This window comes from Cervus canadensis, chromosome X (genome assembly GCF_019320065.1).
Source record: "Cervus canadensis isolate Bull #8, Minnesota chromosome X, ASM1932006v1, whole genome shotgun sequence".
In the NCBI taxonomy this organism is placed as follows: domain Eukaryota; kingdom Metazoa; phylum Chordata; class Mammalia; order Artiodactyla; family Cervidae; genus Cervus; species Cervus canadensis.
In genome coordinates, this window is record NC_057419.1 from 32,788,170 (window position 1) to 32,808,191 (window position 20,022).

Genomic DNA, 20,022 nt, shown 5'->3' on the forward strand with positions numbered 1-20,022 from the left:
TGATGAACTAGGTATTTCCCAGAAAAAAAAGCAAACACAGTAGTGTTTATGGTGAAAGAGTTTTTTCTATGGGGAATGATAGGAAAGAAAGGTGTTTGTAAATCATTGCTGTGAGTAATGTAAAGGGGGACCTCACATGTTGAGAGGCAAAATTAAGGTGCAAATGATAGTGATGTTTAAATATTTCATTAATTACCATATAGCAAAGAGATTTGACTTGTCTTTTATGTGTAGCTCTCAAGGGCTAAACTATTATTCTCTGGAAGTTATGGGGAAAGCAGTTGAGTTCAGTTAAAGATTGAGTCTCTCCAAGATTAGAGCAATTTTTGAGAAATAATAATCTCTTCTTTATTAGAAGTGTACAGGAAGAGTCTAAAAGGCCTTCAAACAGATATGTTATAGAAAGGATAATTTTGTGGGGAGAGAATTTGGAGTAGAATTGGTAGTTCCCTAATTGGGCACAGTATCAGCATCACTTGCAGAACTTATTAGAAAAACATGTTGAGAGCTATATATATTTCTGTATATAATTTCATTAAAATATCTTATTCATTCCTATAGTTGAGTAAATGATTAAAGCTTTTGCCCAGTAGAATAATGTAAATTCCACAAGGATAGGGATCTTGTTTGACTTATAAGTTGTATTTCCTGCATCTGTCACAGTGCTTAGCTCATAGTAGGTTGTGAACAAATATGTTTTAAGAAATATAGCAATAACTTTATTTGTAGCTGTTATTAATTTTTGTGACTTAATAAGTTTATAAATACATAGAGCAAGTCTTGTTATTACTTGAATCTTTAAGCATTTTGGTCTCTTATTGAGTTAGTTCATATATCATTTTTTTAGAGAACAATTTGGAAGCTTACTCTACAAAAAATTAAAGAAAAAATTTAGGAGACTTAATGAATTTTGAATATAACATTTTGTACTTAAATACACTTTATGCATATGTATATTTGACTAATTTGTCAACATTTTATTGTGACATCAAAAATGTTTCTCTCAAAAATTCTTAATATATTTCAAGACAAAGTTGGTATGTTCACATCACTACTCAAGAGAAGATACTCTGTGGTTGGTTGATCGAACCTGACTATGACCATCTTAGCTCCCTAGATAGAAAGGTATCCTAGTTAATGTGTGCTGTTTTTCAAAGGTTGCCAAATCCTTTACAACAGTGGATGAAGAAGCATACGTTTTGTTCTGACTAAAATTGTGTTGCTTGATTGCCCTGTTCTTACCAGTGTTTTGAATGTTGTAATCTCACTTTTTAACTTTGAGACCTAAATTCCTTAGTAAATAGAGGCTGAGATAACATTTACTCTTATAGTGTTTTTAAAATACTTTAATCAAGGTAATTAATTATATATACTAAAACTGTTGCCTGCTTTTGAAATACTGTAGATATTAGAAGGCTAAATATTGAGAATGTGATAATGAATATTGGATATATTGGTATCGAGTTTGTGGGAATTTTTTATTTGTAGTTGTTTCTCATTAATACATCATTTTACTTTGTTAGAGTGAAAGTTTAAATTGCTCATCTCTTGTGCTTATAATAGAAGAGGAAGTAATGTAGTGTTTTAATCATAACTGCAATATCTTTATCTAAAGGCCTGTTGCCATTTTTATCTTTTCTGAAATTTTTGTCACCAACAAAGGCAGGATTACATTTTTTTCCTTCCAGATTGAGTTGGTGTGGTGTATTCTTGGCTATCAAAATACTCATAGCTTTGGGACTTTGGAATGATAAATATTTATGATGTGTGAAACAGCATGATACTTAACTGTAAGATCTTAATTACATAAAAATGGATGCTTAGTTGTGAAAATACAAAAATGAGACCTAGAAGAACACATCAAATGGTAAACTGCTTGTGATTATGAATGATTTTGTTTTTTGCTTCTTATGTTTTTTTGGTTTCCTATTATGCACATGTTAACTTTTAAGAAATAAATGTTATTTTAAAAACCTTAACAAAAGAATCAATGTGTTCAAATAGTGCATTTGATAGACATTTATTTTTAAAGATTTTAAAAAATTTGGTATATACTTTTTATTTTTGACTTTTATTTTTATTTTAGTTGACATGTAATTGATTTACAGTATTAGTTGCAGGTATATAATTGATTCAAAATTTGTATTGATTGTACTGCATTTATAGTTATTGTAAAATGCTGGTGATATTTCCCTGTGTTGTACAATATATATCCTTGTGGCTTCTATACATTGTAGTTTGTATCTCTTAACCTTCTATCCCTAAGTTGCCCTTACCCCCTTTCCTCTCTTCATTGGTAACCACTAGTTTGGTTACTGATGGCCTACTCATATTTTCTATTCCCTCCTGGTTTAATCTTAGGAGATTGTACATTTCTAGGAATTTGTCCATTTCTTCTAGGTTGTCCATATTATTGGCATATAGTTTTTCATAGTAATCTTGATAGACACATTTAAATACAACACAGTAATAATTGTGTATGTGTGTCCCTTTATTTTATTATTACTTTTGAGGAAAGGAACTTTGAGCATCCTTCTCCCTCAAAGGAGCTATATATATTCATGCTGGAAGAATGAGATTCACTTCTTTCTAGTAAAATACTCAAGGGTTGGTCAAAAGTAAACTCTTTTTAATTGTGTTTTTATAGTTATCTATCAGTCACTACAAAATTCAGAAAATGTTCTTGATAAAATGCTCTTTAAAGATGTGAGAAAAACAAAAAGCATCAGTGCTGAAAATAGTGGCTAAATGGAGGATACATGCAGAAGAGTGTTGACAGAACTCTTTATTGAATATAGAGCCTAAGGCCTGTTGACATTACCAAATGTCTGAGAAAAATGTACAAACATTATCATTTCATGTGATTATATATATATATATATATAAGTTCATATATAAAAAGATTGCTGAGTTAGGAAACAAGGAATATTTGATGATTATACTGTCAAATATGCAATATAGCTTATATTGGAATTTTTTGAATAGCTGTTAGTGGACTACAGAACCTAATAGAAAACTTCTGTTTAAGATAAAAATGTATGTTAAAAGAGTGTTAGTGAAAGTGAAAGTTGCTCAGTTGTGTTCAACTCTTTGCGACCCCATGGACTGTATAGCCTGCCAGGCTCCTCTGTCCATAGAATTCTCCAGGCAAGAATACTGGAGTGGGTAGCTGTTCCCTTCTCCAGGGAATCTTCCCAACCTAGGGGTTGAACTGAGGTTTCCTGCAATGCAGTTGTATTCTTACTGTCTGAGCCACCAGGGAAGCCCATAGAAGAGTGTTTAAATGAAACTTAAAAAAAAATCTACACTTTTATCACAAAGTGGTTGATTTCATTTTTCTTTTTCTTTCTAGTGTTTCTACACATATATATGTATTTTTATATAACTTAAGTCATCATATATTTAGAAGTCCATATGTTTTGCTTTGTAGTTCATAATTCCACACTGAGGTAGTTTCCAATTTTAATTATTAATTTTTATGGAATAGTTTATCATATATTCTGTAATTTTGATTCTTTCTCCATCTGATTTTCTGGTTTATTCTTCATGTTGATGATGTTGCTTTTAGTTCTTAAATTTCAAATTGATTTTTAACCAGGGGCAATTTTTCCCCCAGGAGATATTTGGCAATGTCTGGGGATGTTTTTGCATGTCACAAGTCTTTGGTGATGGGGTGTTAATAGCATCTGTTGGGTAGAGGCCAGGTATGCTGCTAAACACTGTACAATAGACAGATAGCCCCCCTACAACAAAGATTCACCAGTCTTAAAGTTCCTAAGTCCAGTAGTTCCAAGGTTGAGAAATCCTTCCTTAAAGTAATACACCTTTTCCTCTACTTACTTACAAAATATGAATGTAGAAAAAGCAAAGCAGAAGTAATGGTTGATTATTTCAAGGAACTCAGAACAGTAAGAAATGTTTGACTAGAGAAGGAAGATAACTTCTATAATTTTCAGACTTTAATGCCTGCTCTTCCCAACTTAGACATGTGGATATTTCTAGAGTTTGAGATGGGAAGCAACTGCCCAAAAGGAATCTTCTTACATAGTACTGATGGTTATGGATTTTCTACCATTATTTACTTAGCATCTCGATATAAATACTCAGATCTCTAATGTGTTCTTATGTTTTGCATTCAAAGTTGGATTTTGCTATTCATCATTCATTTTTTATCATTTTGTCAATTTAAGGAGACTGTTAAGGTGATCTTTGCCTGACAAAAGATTGAGATGTTGAAAGGTTTTTTTTTTAATTTTTAATTGTGTCATGGTTCTAATTGTATTAATCACAGTTCTTGCCTTAATTTTGCCTTGCTTCAACATAAAGGTATTATTTATACTGTGTTATTTATGCAGTATGGTAAAATTTTGCCTTGCCTCAAGATCAGAAGGTTTCTGTGTTTTGATTAAAATACAGTTTATGGGATGTGGAATACTGGAGGAATTTCACAGAGTGAGTAGATGCTTGTATATACTTACGTAGGGAACAAGATCTTTGTTTTAGGGACGTGAGAAGAATCCACATAGTATTTGGAGAATTGTGCAGATTTATGCTTTATTCTCGGAGAAGGCAATGGCAACCCACTCCAGCACTCTTGCCTGGAAAATCCCATGGGCAGAGGAGCCTGGTGGTCTGCAGTCCATGGGGTTGCGAAGATTCGGACACGACTGAGCGACTTCACTTTCACTTTTCACTTTCATGCATTGGAGGAGGAAATGGCAGCCCACTCCAGTATTCTTGCCTGGAGAATCCTAGGGATGGCGGAGCCTGGTGGGCTGCTGTCTAAGGGGTCGCACAGAGTCGGACACGACTGAAGTGACTTAGCAGCAGCATGCTTTATTCTGGCTGCTTTTTAAGAAAATTAGATCACAAAACAAAAAAGGAGACAGGATCTAAGATGATCTTATAGGAGATGAAACCTCTAAAATTCATTGATAACTAGAGGGGGAGTCTAATTTCTGAAACCAGAAATGAGGAAAACCTATAGATAAGTCTAGAAAGCATTGTCACTGAAAACCTATGTGGTATTATAGGTTTCTTCCTCTTTTTACTGTATGAATCTCTTGTAATACTCTTAATAAATTTTTAGGGATGACTGTTTATGGTATGGACAGGTGTGAGAAGGTAGGACAGGAGTTCATAAAATTTCCTATATAGTTTTTAAGATGTGTTATACTTGACCAAATGCTGTCTTTATTCTAAATTTCCTTCATGTTATAGTAAGATTTATTTATATGTTTAAAGTTACAGTTTCTTTGACTATAGTGAACCAAGGAAGGCAAAATGGAATTGTACTTGAGAAACCATAGGAAGGCAAACAGAAAATCAGACTTCTGGGATTTAAAAGAAAAGTATTCTTAGGGCTTTGTGGTAATGAACTTGAGTTTGTAAAATCGTGAAATGTGTGATGGAATTTAGACTTCTCACAGCATAGAATTGCTGTTGTGTGTGTACCCTCTTTTGTTTCATCATAATATTGATGATTTAACTTTAAATGTAGATTTCGCTTTTAGGTTTTAAGAAGTGAATCTTCTGTTTTATGTTTTTCAGTGAATATCACCTCAGCCAGGCAATTAACCGGATGTAGTCGTTTCAGCCATATTTTCCCTTCAGCTGCTTACCAGCACATTAAGATGCATAAGAGAATTCTGGGTCACTTGTCATCTGTCTACTGTGTAGCATTTGACAGAAGTGGGAGAAGAATTTTTACAGTGAGTTTAAAATTTATGACACTTGCATATTAGAGATTTACAACAATGGAAGCTAGGCTTCATGGCATTGAATTATGCTTTGTAAGCAGTTCTTCCTTTTTAGACACATGAATGCAAGAAAAAAATAAACGGAAATTGAAAATTTTTTCTTTTTATGTAAGTAAATGGATGAACTATAATGACTTCTATCACTTGGGAAATCTAATTTTTTAAAAAATTAAATCATCAGAAGGCCTTATATTCTAGAGGTGGTTAATTTATGTGAATCAAGTTTTATCTACTTAATTTGATTTCATTCTATTTTAGCAAGCATTAAAATGCATTTTTCATTTGCCATTTAGCATAATTGGTGCCAGTTCTGCTTAATTAATGATTATATCATCCTTATAGTTGAGTAGTTGAACTACACAGTAACAAAGATTATATATTGTAATATTGTATATATCTCTCTTTGAATTCAGTACTATTTTCAAAATTGGATTTTTATTAACTAGATCATATTGTATGCTTTATTGTACAAAATTGTAGCACACTAATGTTTCTAAGTTAAGGCTTAATCTCATTGTTTTAGTACTAAGTTAATGTAAAAGCGTAGGTAATGGCATAATTTTCTTTTTAAATTCCTATGCTTAAACAAAGGAAGTGGTTTGTATTTTGAGAAGTTCGACTTGGAGTTCATTACAGACTCTTCCATTGATGTTTTCATGACTTGAAAATGAGTATATGGATGTTGATGATGATGATGAGGATGATGATTTTAATTTTTTTATAAATAGATAGCTTATCTACCACATTAGAGTAGAATTGCTTTTTACTATTTTTAAAGCGCTTTTGAAATTCTCACGAGGAAGTTCATAATAGTTTCACCAGAGGTTTTAACAGAGCCTCATGTTTACTGAGAAATGCATGTAGATTTTAGGTTAAAGTTTTAAGTATTTGTAGAGAAAAAAATATTCAAATACTCAAGCAATTAAGAAAAAAGGCTGTCAGGTGTAGGGAAAGAAATAATGGCAGATATACTTAATGCCACCACACTTAATGTGAGTTTAAAATGTTTTGAATTATCAAAATTGATAGTAGCTTTAAGGAGTTCTTCATATATGCCATCATTTTAGACTGTCAGTGCTATTATTTGGACATCTTTTATATTTGCTATTAGATCCATATTATATGAAGAAAAGAGACTAAAAAGTAAATGCTTAGAAGCAACCTTAATAAAATCCTCACTTTGTTTTTGCTTTTTTTTTTTTTGACCCCTTTGTGAGGGGGTGAATTTCTGTTTCATTGTAAATCTTTTGTGCTTTTGTGTTGCTGTAGGGTTCTGATGACTGTTTGGTGAAAATCTGGGCAACAGATGATGGACGCCTTCTTGCTACACTTCGAGGGCACTCTGCTGAAATTTCTGACATGGCTGTTAACTATGAAAATACTCTCATTGCCGCAGGCAGCTGTGATAAAGTTGTAAGAGTGTGGTGTCTTCGAACTTGTGCACCAGTTGCAGTCCTTCAGGGACATTCAGCTTCTATCACTTCCATCCAGGTAAGAAAAATACAAAGATACCTCTAATATATATAATAAGAATGAGAATTTTCTTGTTTTTTGTTACGTTGTTTGTATGATATAAAGAATGGCAACAGAAAAATTTTCATCTCTTAAGGGCTTTGTCTCTATCTTAGAGACAGGTATTTTTTTTAAAGTTCCTTTTTCATAAAAATCTGTTCCTTTTAGAAACAAGTAAAACGGTTATTGAAAAGGTTTTTCGAGTACAGTGTAAGGCATCTTATTTATCTCATTTGTATTTGTGAAGAAGGGACAAGACTTGGAATTGCCTTAAGGAACACTGATACCTTTTAGGCAGGATATAAATAGATTCTAACTTGAATATTGGCATACTTTGTGTTAATATTTAATGCAAAATGTTTGTCAGTTCAGATTTTGTGTGTGTGTAGTTTAATATTAGGGAAATCTTTATTCTTACTTTCAGTAATTTCTTATTTCAACTTGATGTTTGACATACATCAACTTTTTAAATATTTGTCCATATAGTGTTTTTACCAGATGTTGGTAGTGAAAATCCTGGATACTCCCCAGAGAACTTTTGTTTTCTTCTTTGTGTTGACAGCAAAACAGAGGAATCCTTTTGACACTGTCTTTTAGTTTGGTCAAGGAGACCACTTTTGTGGATGAGATAATTACTCCCATTTAATTTTCTTTGTTCTTTAGTCACTAATAAGTATGCCAGGCAATTTTTGTTATCAATATTTAAATAATATATCACCTGTTTATGAGGCACTAGCAAGAATTGGGTTCAATGTATATTGGATTTGAAAATTTATATGTCAAATTTTTGATTGGTTGAAGTTATCTATTGGATTTTGTTTTGGGATATTACTAGTTACTTGTGTTCTCACCATCCTATCTGACAGACTATTTCTGAAATTTGGAGATAGTCTTATACAACATGAAAAATATGAATATTTGTTACTACTGAAAATGTTTATGGAACTGTTTTGCTCCATCATAGTTTCATTTGCTAGTTTCTGTCTCATTTTGTTTGTGTGTGTAAGTGCCCTAGAGATCCATGGACCTCTTTTTTTTGTTTGTTTTTTTTGTTTTTGTTTGGACCTCTTTTCTATATAACATTCTTTCCCTTAGTGATTGCATCAAGTCTCATGGCTTTAAATTTCATCTGTAAGCTGATGACTCCAAATGTGTACTTCCATCTTGGGGCCTGTCTTTTAGCTCCATACTTGTACATTCAGTTACCTAGTTGGCGTCATCACATGAATGTCTGCAAGGCATCTCAAACTCATCTTCAAAATTGAACCCCTGTCTTCCTTCCTCATATTTGCTCCTCCCAAACCTTTTCCCAGATAAACAAATGACAACTTCATCCTTCCAGTTGCTCAGAGTAGTCATCCCTGACTTTTTGTTTCTTATATCACATATCTAACTTGTTAGCAAATCATGTTGATTCTACCCTCAAAATATATCCAGAATCTGAACAAATTCTCATGATCTTTGTCATTACTACTGTATTTCAGACCACCATCATCTGTGACCTAGATTATTGAAACAGACTTCTAACTGATCTTCCTGTTTCTTCCCATCCCTCTTTCCTACCCGAGTCTAGCCTCTGCATAGATGCTCTAGTGATTTTAAGGTGGAGGTTTAAAAAAAGGAAATTAAATCATGTCACTGGTGCTCAGAACCTTTAATAGCCTCCCAACTCAGAGTTAAAGCCGAAGGTTTTACAGTGACCCACAAAACCTTACATTCTCAGCTCTTTGCTTTCTTTGACCATATCTCCTACTGCTTGTTATCATTCTGCTTTAGCTGCTTCTTTAAACCACTCTAGCTACCCCCCTACCCTTGCTTTTGCTGTTTTATGTCTCTGAAATGGTCCTCTTTGGACCGTCATATGACTTATTCCCTTACTTTCTAAATGATAGAAATGCCTGTCACTTTTCCCAGGGAGACCTTCTCTGACTAACTTACTATTTTAAAATTGTAAATCATCACCCCTACTAGCACTATTTCATTTTTGTTCATAGTAATAGTCATCATTTAGCATACATTCTATATGCTTTATTCTTTGCTAATTGTCTCTATTAACATTATAGTATATTATTTTTTTTCAGTTTCTTTTTTTTTTTCCTTTCTTTTTTTAATAAAATTGAAGTAAAATGGTATGGTGTTAATAGTGGTTGCCTCTGGATAGTGGGGTTATGAATAGCTTTTGTTCTGTTTTTCTATATTTCCTAGCTTTTCTTCAATAACTATGTATTAAATAAAATTATAATTGTAATGTAATAAAAATTATATTCAGAAACGCACATATGTTTTTAATTTTATAATCTTAAACATGATTTCTCATTTAAAAACAACCCAAAAATGGGGCTTCCCTGGTAGTCCAGTGGTTGGGAGTCTGCCTGTCAATGCAGGGAACATGAGTTCAGTCCTTGGTCCCAGAAGATCCCACATTCTGCAGGGCAACTAAGCCCAGGTGCCACAACTACTGAGTCCATGCTCTAGAGACTGCAAGCTGCAACTACTGAAACCTGCATGCCTAGATCCTATGCTCTACAAGGGAAGCCACTATAATGAGAAGCCTATGCACCATAACGAAGAGTAGTCCCCGCTTGCTGCAACTAGAGAAAGCCCATGCGTAGTAATAAAGACCTAGTGCAGCCAAAAATAATAATTAATTAATTAAAAATACATTAATACAAAAATAGATACATTTATGAATTGAATTCCCCTTTGTGATTGAAAAAGTTAAAGGATAATGAGGATAATAAAGGTTTTAGTGTTTCTTCAAACTTAATAAAATCATACTATTTCATCTTTTATTGTCTCATTCCTGTAGATCCTAGATCAGCATATTTACCAGCCAGATAGTAAATATATTAGGCTTTGCAGACCATATGGCCTCTATTGCAGACTGAGCGACTTCACTTTCACTTTTCACTTTCATGCCTTGGAGAAGGAAATGGCAATCCACTCCAGTGTTCTTGCCTGGAGAATCCTGGTGGGCTGCTGTCTATGGGGTTACACAGAATCAGACACGACTGAAGTGACTTAGCAGCAGCAGCAGCAACTACTTTGCTATGGTGCAAAGCAACCATAGCCAGTTTAAGGTGACTGTGTGCCAATAAAACTTTATTTACATAAACAAGCAGGAAGCTGGATTTGGTGTGTGGGCTATAATTTGGAGACTTCTGCTATAGATTGTGGATTAAGCTTTCTGATGCAAGCTCCTATAGCTCAGAAATGAATATATAAGTGTGCTACCTGAGCACTGGTTTCTTTACTGTCCATCAGCTCTTAGTGGATAATATTAATAGATATTTTTTGTTTGATTTAAGCTTTGTAGTCTTTAGAAGATCTGTGCTTCCAAACAAGAAAACTAAATAAGTGAGTTCTAATATCTATAATGATTATTTGCTTTTGATTTGAGTTTAAAATTTATTCAAGTCATATTCATCTGATCCTTAATCTTCATCTCAGTGGAAGGTATTCATTATGTTTATTTGGAATTTTTATTTTTTTTTAATTATTAATTTGGCCATGCTGAATGGCTTATAGGATTTTAGTTCCCCAACCAGAAATTGAACCCAGGATATGGCAGTGAAAGCACTGAGTCCTAACCACTGGACTGCCAGGAAATTCCCTATTGGGGATTTTTAAAACTCATGGGCATGCTTGAGGCTCTGGTTTGATTTTCAGTCTTCCTGTGTCCTAGACATCAGGAATGCAGTTAACTTTTCCCTTATTCTCTTCTGAGGATGTGTAAAATACTGAGAGTTAGAGTTTGAGAATCCTACATGACTAAGACCATCTGTGGTTTATCTAGGATAGTACTTCAAATTGGCAACTCAATTTATATTTTTAAATCTTTTTTCCACAATGATACATACAGACATTTGACTTATGTTATCTATGTACATGAAAATGATTTAGATTTAAAAATGCCAAAATTTCCATTGTACTTCATTGCAGTTAAGAATTTAAAATGTTAAAACCCAAATACTTAGACTTATAACTTCCTAGTTAGCGATTTTTAGATTTTCTTTTGATGTCTTTTTTGGGTAAACTATAAAAATTTTATGTTGTTGCTATATAAACATGTATTCAGCAGATTTATAATGGTTTAACTAGTAGTGACTTTGTGTTTTCTGCATTAAAAGCAGTGAAATAATAATCTTTAAGTGTTATATTGAATAATTTTTAAATAATTGTCTTTAGGACTAAAATATTTCATCCTAAATTAAATGACTGACTTTACAGTTTTTTGATATTTTAATTTTTTAATAAGATATCCATTAATCTAGGAAATTTAAATAACTAATTTCTTGAAACTGAAATTAACTTGGAACATGAAAGGTTTCTATTTTAATTAGAATTTTTTTTCCAGTTTTGTCCATCAACTAAAGGCACAACCAGATACCTCACTTCTACTGGTGCTGATGGAACAATCTGTTTCTGGCAATGGCATGTGAAAACAATGAAGTTTAAGTAAGTTTAGAATTTGGTTAAAATTTTTATGAAAAGAATGTTCATTTTTCTTTATCATCTTGAGAGATTCTTGATAGTTCATGTATTAAATATGTAGATTATGTGTGCATGGGTATGTGTGTACACATCCATACTGACTTCAATTGGATGTTAGAGATTTTAGAGTAAATTTTTTATTAAACCAATGTTGAAAAGACTATACACAAAATTTTGATAAGGAGTATTTGCTTCATTTCTTACTGTGATAAGAACACCTTGAACTTTTCTTTGTGATGGTAGTAAGTAACATGGTAACTTATTTGTAAAGCTAAAATAACAATACTGATAGCATAAAGTATGTTTGTAAGTTTAAATGCATTTTTAACTTCAGTAGTGGAAATAGTACCTATTGACTACTTCAGTTTTGTGGTTTCTATAATATTGATGATAAATCTGTCAATGTCTAGCAGTGTGCTAAAATTCTTATGCTTTAAAAGAACATGATGAAAAATAAAACATCTTACTTTTCTCTTAGAGATCGCCCAGTGAAATTTACTGAGAGATCTAGACCTGGAGTTCAGATATCTTGTTCATCTTTCAGTTCTGGTATGTATAAAAATTTAGTGTTTTGAGTACCTAAAATATTGTTATAAAAGATTTTTCAATTGTAAAATATTTTTCAGTTTTGTGGAGAAAAATGCATATGTTCGAGAATTAATAGACACATACTAAAAATGTGAGCCATGTTATAATAGACCTTTGTGGATTCTAATTAACATATAATAGAATTTGAGTTTTTTTGTTATTTACAATTAGTGTGTTTTTATGTAACAATGAATTTAGTTGGTAAAAAAGTACAGCCTTCCCCCAACATTCATACACAATTCAACATGAAAGTCCTACCCTGACTTTTCAGAAAACATGTACTGTGGCTCCATATAGAAGACCCGTTCTCAGTATGTAAACAGTGCTTTTCTACTGCTATTAAGAATTGTATGCTAATTAACCTTCTATTTTTTTTTGTTGTAAAATATAGCATTAAATTTACCATTTTAAGAAACATTTTTTAAGTGTACAGTTCTGTGGCATTAAGTACATTCACATTGTTCTGCATACATTACCACCATCCATCTCTAGAATTTTTTTCATTATCCCAAAAGCTGCTGAGTTTTCACCCTTAACCACTATAGCCACTAAACAGAGAATTGTAAATATAGATTATTTTATAAATAATTGTGGAACATTATGTTTTCATAAGATATAAAGCAATGAATCCCTCAAGGCTTTTAGTGTTTATGATCCAAAGACCTATATTTGGTGTAAAAGTTGTGTTTTTATTGGGTGAGGGATATAGTTGTTCCTTAAATAGTCCTCTTGTTTTTCTTGAATTTTACTTATTTTTGTCTGAAATATTAATATGCCTTTAATAGTTAGAAGATAACCTTGTGTTTGTTGAAGACTTTTTTATTAATAAGGTAAAGTATAACTAAGGAAGCAATCAGAGGGTTTTTAAAGTTTATTGGTATAGTTTTCTTAAATGTTTGTTTGTTTTTTAATCCTCTAGGTGGTATGTTCATTACAACAGGTAGCACTGACCATGTGATTAGAATATATTATTTGGGTTCTGAGATCCCTGAGAAAATTGCTGAATTAGAGTCACATACGGTAAGAACAAAATGAAAAACTTAAATATCATGCTTTCTTTTTAAACACCCATGGAAAGCTGGTTTTATTTCTTCTTTGCTGATCTCTAATCTAATATAGATTTGTCCTGAAACCTGTATGGTAAGATGTCTCTTTAGTGGTAAAGATTGGTATGAAACTCTGAATTTAGTATGCTTATAGTATTTAAGACAATTTCTGACTATATGAGAAGGGAAAAATATATATTACAGTAATAATTTATTAAAAATCATCTTTTAGCCTGCTTTATTAATCATGTAAGTGTTTGTTACTTTGAAGTCTACTTATTAAAAGACATATTAAGGTACATCTTAGGAAAACAATTCTTTTCACTGAACTTAGCTCATTGGTCTTAGTTTGATTGTTTTCAGAATGCCATCAGACTCCTGAAATCTAATCCCACTTAATTGTCAACAACAGCCTTCCATACAGGGAACAGTTTTATACTAGGGTGACAGCCATTGGTGCTTGGGACTTTTCTTCTCAAGCTGTCTCCACTGTTGTGTGACATTTACAAGAAATTTTGGAGCCATTATTGTTTGTTTATATCCCTGTATACCTTTTATTTCTTCCTCCTCTTTATTTCCTTACCTTCTTCTCCAGACTGTTGTTTGCTATTGAATACGGGAGTATTTGTTTCAACTCATTGTAGATCTCGTGTTCCTCATTGTCAAAGCTATATAGTCTGCATCTGAAAGTACCCAGCTTTATAAGTCTTACTATTATTGTTCCTACTACTTTTGATGCTTAATTGATTTGGAATAGTATTAGTACATATCAGTAAAACACAAAATTTCCCTGAAAGATAACTTTTAAAAAAAGATACTTTGTGAGTTCCAGAATCACTCAGGTTCCTGAAATTTGAGTAAAACAGAGACCCCTGTTAGAAACTTTTCCTTGAACTTTTGCAAACAGCCTCCTGCTTTTGTCTTATCATATGAACATAATTGGATATTCAGCTTATGAAGAGTTACTGAACCAAGCTGAGCTCTCACCTTGGGGTAACTTATTCCTAGATACTAAAATCCTGGAATATTATTTCAATTGTGAAATATAAAAACTTAGGAAATATATAACAATCTCAATCTTGAGACTATCCAGTGGGAAAAATCCACTTGTGCTAGAGCACACAAAGGAGGCATCTTTACAGTTACCACCCAAGCAAGGTGTGTATACAGTGGGGCAAATTTATTGAGAACTGAGAAAAGAGGAGTAATAAATGGGAAATAATTGAGGGGGAGAAGATGAAGAAAAATTGATTGGTAGAGGGTTTTTTTGCAGAGGCCCAGATAAAAAAAAGTCAAAAAACTTAAACATTCCCTGTTGAAATTAGTGGCAGCTGTTAGTCATTGAAACTAAGACATCCTTTCAAAACATCTAAAACCAGTTACTAGAACTGGCAGTGAGAGTCCTGAATCTATCAGATAAAAATACTCAGTGAAATCATGGAACAGTGCGAATCACAGATATGCCTGAACACATGAAGATGGTTTAATGTGTTTTTAAGACGAAAAAATAACTAAATATGAAGACATTTAGTATCTGAGCTTTTTATTAAAATTTAAGTACAAATAAAAAAATAAAATTAAAAGAAATTAAGTTCAAATGTAGTTCAATAATTGCGGTCTGTGAAAATGTTTACTACATTTGAAGGTACATTACTATAGCATAATCACTACAGTACACATTATATTTGTAATAAGTGTAGTTTAGTCATAAAGGAAGATTCAAACAACAGTATCTAAATTAAGATACCTAAAGACTGTCAAATGAATTCATTGTAAAATAAATAAACCATGTGAGAAACAGCAAATGACTGATTTGTTTTCTGAAATTAAAAAAAATGTTAAGTGAAAAATTTAATTCAACTACTATTAAATGAATTATTTTAAAGTGGCATTTTAGTGTGTTGTTTTATTATGGGGAATATAATAAACTAACACCTATTCAGAACTATCTTGTCTCTTGAGATTATGGTTTAGAAACAGATTTGCTTATATTTAGAAAGAAGTTTGTCTCAGATTACTGCTGATAACTATTCCTCCTTAGTTAATAATTTCAGTCTTCATTAATTTTTTTAAAGAAAATTGGAGATTTTTTTTAAAGAAAATTATAATGTTAAAAAAATCTACTTAATGAAACTTTTGCATGTGAATTTGAGGGAAAGAGTACTTTATTAATTTTAAAAATAATTCTAATCACAAACCTTTTGTTTTATGTCTTAGGACAAAGTTGTTGCTGTTCAGTTCTGTAACAATGGAGACAGGTAATTATGTAGTACATATCTATATAAACAGATGTTTAACATATTTTACCTCTATGTCTTCAGAAAAAGCTACTTCTACTATAGATGTTTTATTTCTGTCTAGTTAATTAAACTGAAAGCTGTTGTCTATTTTTGATGACATTCTCATCCCAGATCTTTTTTTTTTCCACAACATTGTTCATTTATTGTTTTTCCTTTTTTCTTGCCTGTGATTTCATTTTCTTTCTTTTTTTAAAAATTTTATTTATTTTTTCCCAATTATTTTTATTAGTTGGAGGCTAATTACTTTACAATATTGTAGTGGTTTTTGCCATACATTGACATGAATCAGCCATCGATTTACATGTGTTCCCCATCCCGATCCCCTCTCCCGCCTTCCTCTCCATCCCATCCCTCTGGGTCTTCCCAGTGCACCAGCCCTGAGAACCCATCTCATGCATCCAACCTGGGCTGGTGATCCGTTTCACCCTTGATAGTATACTTGTTTCAATGCTGTTCTCTATGAACATCCCACCCTCGCCTTCTCCCACAGAGTCTAAAAGTCTGTTCTGTATATCCGTGTCTCTTTTTCTGTTTTGCATATAGGGTTATCATTACCATCTTTCTAAATTCCATATATATGCGTTAGTATACTGTATTGGTGTTTATCTTTCTGGCTTACTTCACTCTGTATAATGAGCCCCAGTTTCATCCATCTCATTAGAACTGATTCAAATGAATTCTTTTTAATGGCTGGGTAATATTCCATTGTGTATATGTTCCATAGCTTCCTTATCCATTCGTCTGCTGATGGGCATCTAGGTTTCTTCCATGTCCTGGCTATTATAAACAGTGCTGTGATGAACATTGGGGTACATGTGTCTCTTTCAGATCTGGTTTCCTTGGTGTGTATGCCCAGGAGTGGGATTGCTGGGTCATATGGTAGTTCTGTTTCCAGTTTTTTGAGGAATCTCCACATTGTTTTCCATAGTGGCTGTACTAGTTTGCATTCCCACCAACAGTGTAAGAGGGTTCCCTTTTCTCCACACCCTCTCCAGCATTTATTGCTTGTAGACTTTTGGATAGCAGCCATTCTGACTGGCTTGTAATGGTACCTTATTGAGGTTTTGATTTGCATTTCTCTGATAATGAGTGATGTTGAGCATCTTTTCAAGTGTTTGTTAGCCATCTGTATGTCTTCTTTGGAGAAATGTCTGTTTAGATCTTTGGCCCATTGTTTGATTGGGTCATTTAATTTTCTGGAATTGAGCTGCAGGAGTTGCTTGTATATTTTTGAGATTAATCCTTTGTCTATTTCTTCATTTGCTATTATTTTCTCCCATTCTGAAGGCTGTCTTTTCACCTTGCTTATAGTTTCAAACCTAGACATATATCTACAAAATACAGTTAACCTTTGAAAAACATAGGTTTGAACTGTGCAGGTCCACTTATGCATACTTTTTTTAAATAAATATATTAGAAAACTTTTTGTAGATTTGTGATAATTTGAAAAAAACTCAGACAAATCACATAGCTTAGAAATATTGAAAATATTAAGAGAAAGGTATGTCATGAATGCATAAAATATATGTAGATATATGTATAACACATAAGATATGGGGTCTTCCATCTTCGCTGGGACGTGGGATCTTCCATCTCCATTGTGGCATGCAAACTCTAGTTGCAGCATCTGGAAAAACACTATAAATCAGTGTGTGTGTGTGTGTGTGTGTGTGGTAAGTCGCTTCAGTCATGTTCAATTCTTTGTGACCCTATGGACTGTAGCCCTCCAGGCTCCTCGTCCGTGGGATCCTCCAGGCAAGAATACTGCAGTGGGTTGCCATGCCCTCCTCCAAGGGATCTTCCTTTGTACTGTAATTCTATTCCCTATAGTGGGAATATATAAATGTATGTGTCTATATAAAGTCTGAAAGAATAGAAACTAAGTTACAGATAGTAGTAGGTTATAGGTTATAGTTAATAGGTTAATGAATGTATTTTTATTTAGTTTTATTGAGATGTATTCCACATAAAATTCAGTGTTTTAAGTATATTCCCAGGGCTGTGCAGCCCTCACTATGATCACTTTTATTTTTTAATTAAAATATTTTTAATTTATAAGATTATATTAATTTCAGCTATAAAAGATGGTGATTCAATATTTTTATAGATTATACTGCATTTAAAGTTATTATAAAGTAATCACTATATTTCTCCATGCTTTACTCTTATATCCTTATTGCTTATCTGTTTTATACATAATGGTTTGCATTTCTTAACCCCATATTCCTAGAACATTGTCATCACCCCCAAAAGAATTCCCATATCCATACCCTTTAGCTTTCAAGTTCCCATCTTTCTACACATCCCTACCCTCAGCTCTGAACAACCATTAATCCAGTTTTTATTTTTGCTGATTTGCCTATTCTGGACATTTCATATAAATGAAACCATACAGTATTTGGTCTTTTGTGACTTTTTTTACTTAGCATGATGTTTTCAAGATTCACCCATGTTGAAGCATGTATAAGAATTTGATTTCCTTTTTATGGCTGTCAAGAATTTGATTGTATGGCTATACAATATGTTTATCCATCTATCAGTTGATCAACATTTGGGTTGTCATCACTTTTAGAATATAATGAATAATACAATGAATACTTGTATACATGTTTTTCTGTGGACTTATGTTTTCATTGCTCTTGTATACTTATAGAGGAGTAGAATTGTTGAGTCATGTGGTACTGTTTATCATTTTGAGGAACTGCCAAACTGCTTTCCAAAGTGTACCATTTTCATTATCCACAGAAGTGTATGAGGTTGAATGTATTACTTTTATAATTAGAAAAGTAGTGATTTCCATTCTGGAGAAAGGGAATAAGAATATTTTAACTGTTCCTTTGCAGTTTAAGATTTGTTAGTGGAAGTAGAGATGGAACAGCAAGAATTTGGCAATATCAGCAACAAGAATGGAAGAGTATAGTACTAGATATGGCTACGAAAATGACTGGGTAAGATTGGATGTTAGATATTTTAGTGATGCTCATATATTATAGTATCTTTTACATTATTGTGTTCTATTTAATAATGATAATAAATGTCTTTTTAATTTGGAGTTGTTAGAAATTTGTATCTGTGTTTAGTCTCTTAAGAACATTGTCTTTAACCGTTGATTGACGGATTGGATGATAGGAACATATCTGACTCATTCAAACTTCTGGTGTTTTGTGATCCAAAGATCTCTGTGCTTTACTAATGCCTATAGAATCATTCTCTGCCCTAGTTTTCTATAAGTCATTTTTATATTTATTTATACTAGAAAACTCTGGGGGTTGTCTGTATTAAATGTCATCTTTTTTATAAGATATTTCTCTGACTTACTGAGAATACCTTTGTGTTTCATATTGTTAGCATTCCTACTCAACATTGTAAATATCAGAATTACATTTCATCATCTTCACTGTTAACTGGAAGATACATAATTACTGCTTTAGGATACAACAATTTCTTTAGGGTATGATCCTGAAGTTAATTATTTTCCCATTAATAACAAATATAGAATCAACTTTGTAGTCATAGTCAGCTACTGATAATGTCATTTGATTAAATCAATTAACTGAATTTCTTACTGCTTTTTTGTATAATACCTATTTTAGTTTCAAAAAATGAATATTTAAAGGAATAAAGTGTCCATTTAATTATGTTTTTTTTCATATTTTCTGGTAGCCAACCTGACCTTGTATTTTACTTTTCAAGGTATCTGAGGATTCCTTTCTAACTTCACTGTTTTATTGCTCCCATTTAACTAACTATAAAATTTTTGTCATTTTGTGTTTTCTTTCCTCCATAAAATAACTATAGATGTTGCCCTATGTGATATTAATACTTTTATTATTTTATTTCAAGTGTAGTTAAAGACAGAGTTTAGGACTTTTTTTATCTAAAAAGTTGCATGCTTCTAGGGAGATTTTCTTCATAATTTGCTATTTAGATGCACCTTTGTTCAATATCTATTAGCCCTGAAATTATTCTGTTTAGGAACAATTTGTCATCTGGAGAAGACAAGGTCACTAAACTTAAGGTGACTATGGTGGCCTGGGATCGATATGATACCACAGTTATTACTGCAGTGAACAATTTCCTTTTAAAAGTATGGAATTCTATCACAGGCCAACTTCTTCATACTTTATCCGTAAGTATTCTGTTTTTGGAATAATTAAAAATGATCTAAAAGGGCATTATTCTAGAAGACAGGAAATTTAAGTGTTCTAGTTTGCTTTCTATGGCTTAATATTCCTTGGAGAATTATTAAAAGTTCCTTTGTTGACATATCTACAAAATAAGGATGGCACATGGTGTAGTATGAAAATTTTTCAGGATCTTTTC

General features: G+C 32.4%; 1 protein-coding gene across 1 annotated transcript in view; it reads left to right on the top strand.

The window, feature by feature from the left end:
• Window positions 1–20,022, top strand: part of BRWD3 (bromodomain and WD repeat domain containing 3) — a 132,334-nt gene that overhangs the window by 44,096 nt on the left and 68,216 nt on the right. Inside the window, exons 7-14 of the mRNA XM_043459712.1 lie at window positions 5,551–5,711; window positions 7,029–7,250; window positions 11,629–11,729; window positions 12,244–12,314; window positions 13,273–13,373; window positions 15,617–15,657; window positions 18,543–18,647; window positions 19,675–19,828. Coding sequence (XP_043315647.1) covers window positions 5,551–5,711; window positions 7,029–7,250; window positions 11,629–11,729; window positions 12,244–12,314; window positions 13,273–13,373; window positions 15,617–15,657; window positions 18,543–18,647; window positions 19,675–19,828 — 956 coding nt within the window. The remainder of the gene's footprint in view (window positions 1–5,550; window positions 5,712–7,028; window positions 7,251–11,628; window positions 11,730–12,243; window positions 12,315–13,272; window positions 13,374–15,616; window positions 15,658–18,542; window positions 18,648–19,674; window positions 19,829–20,022) is intronic.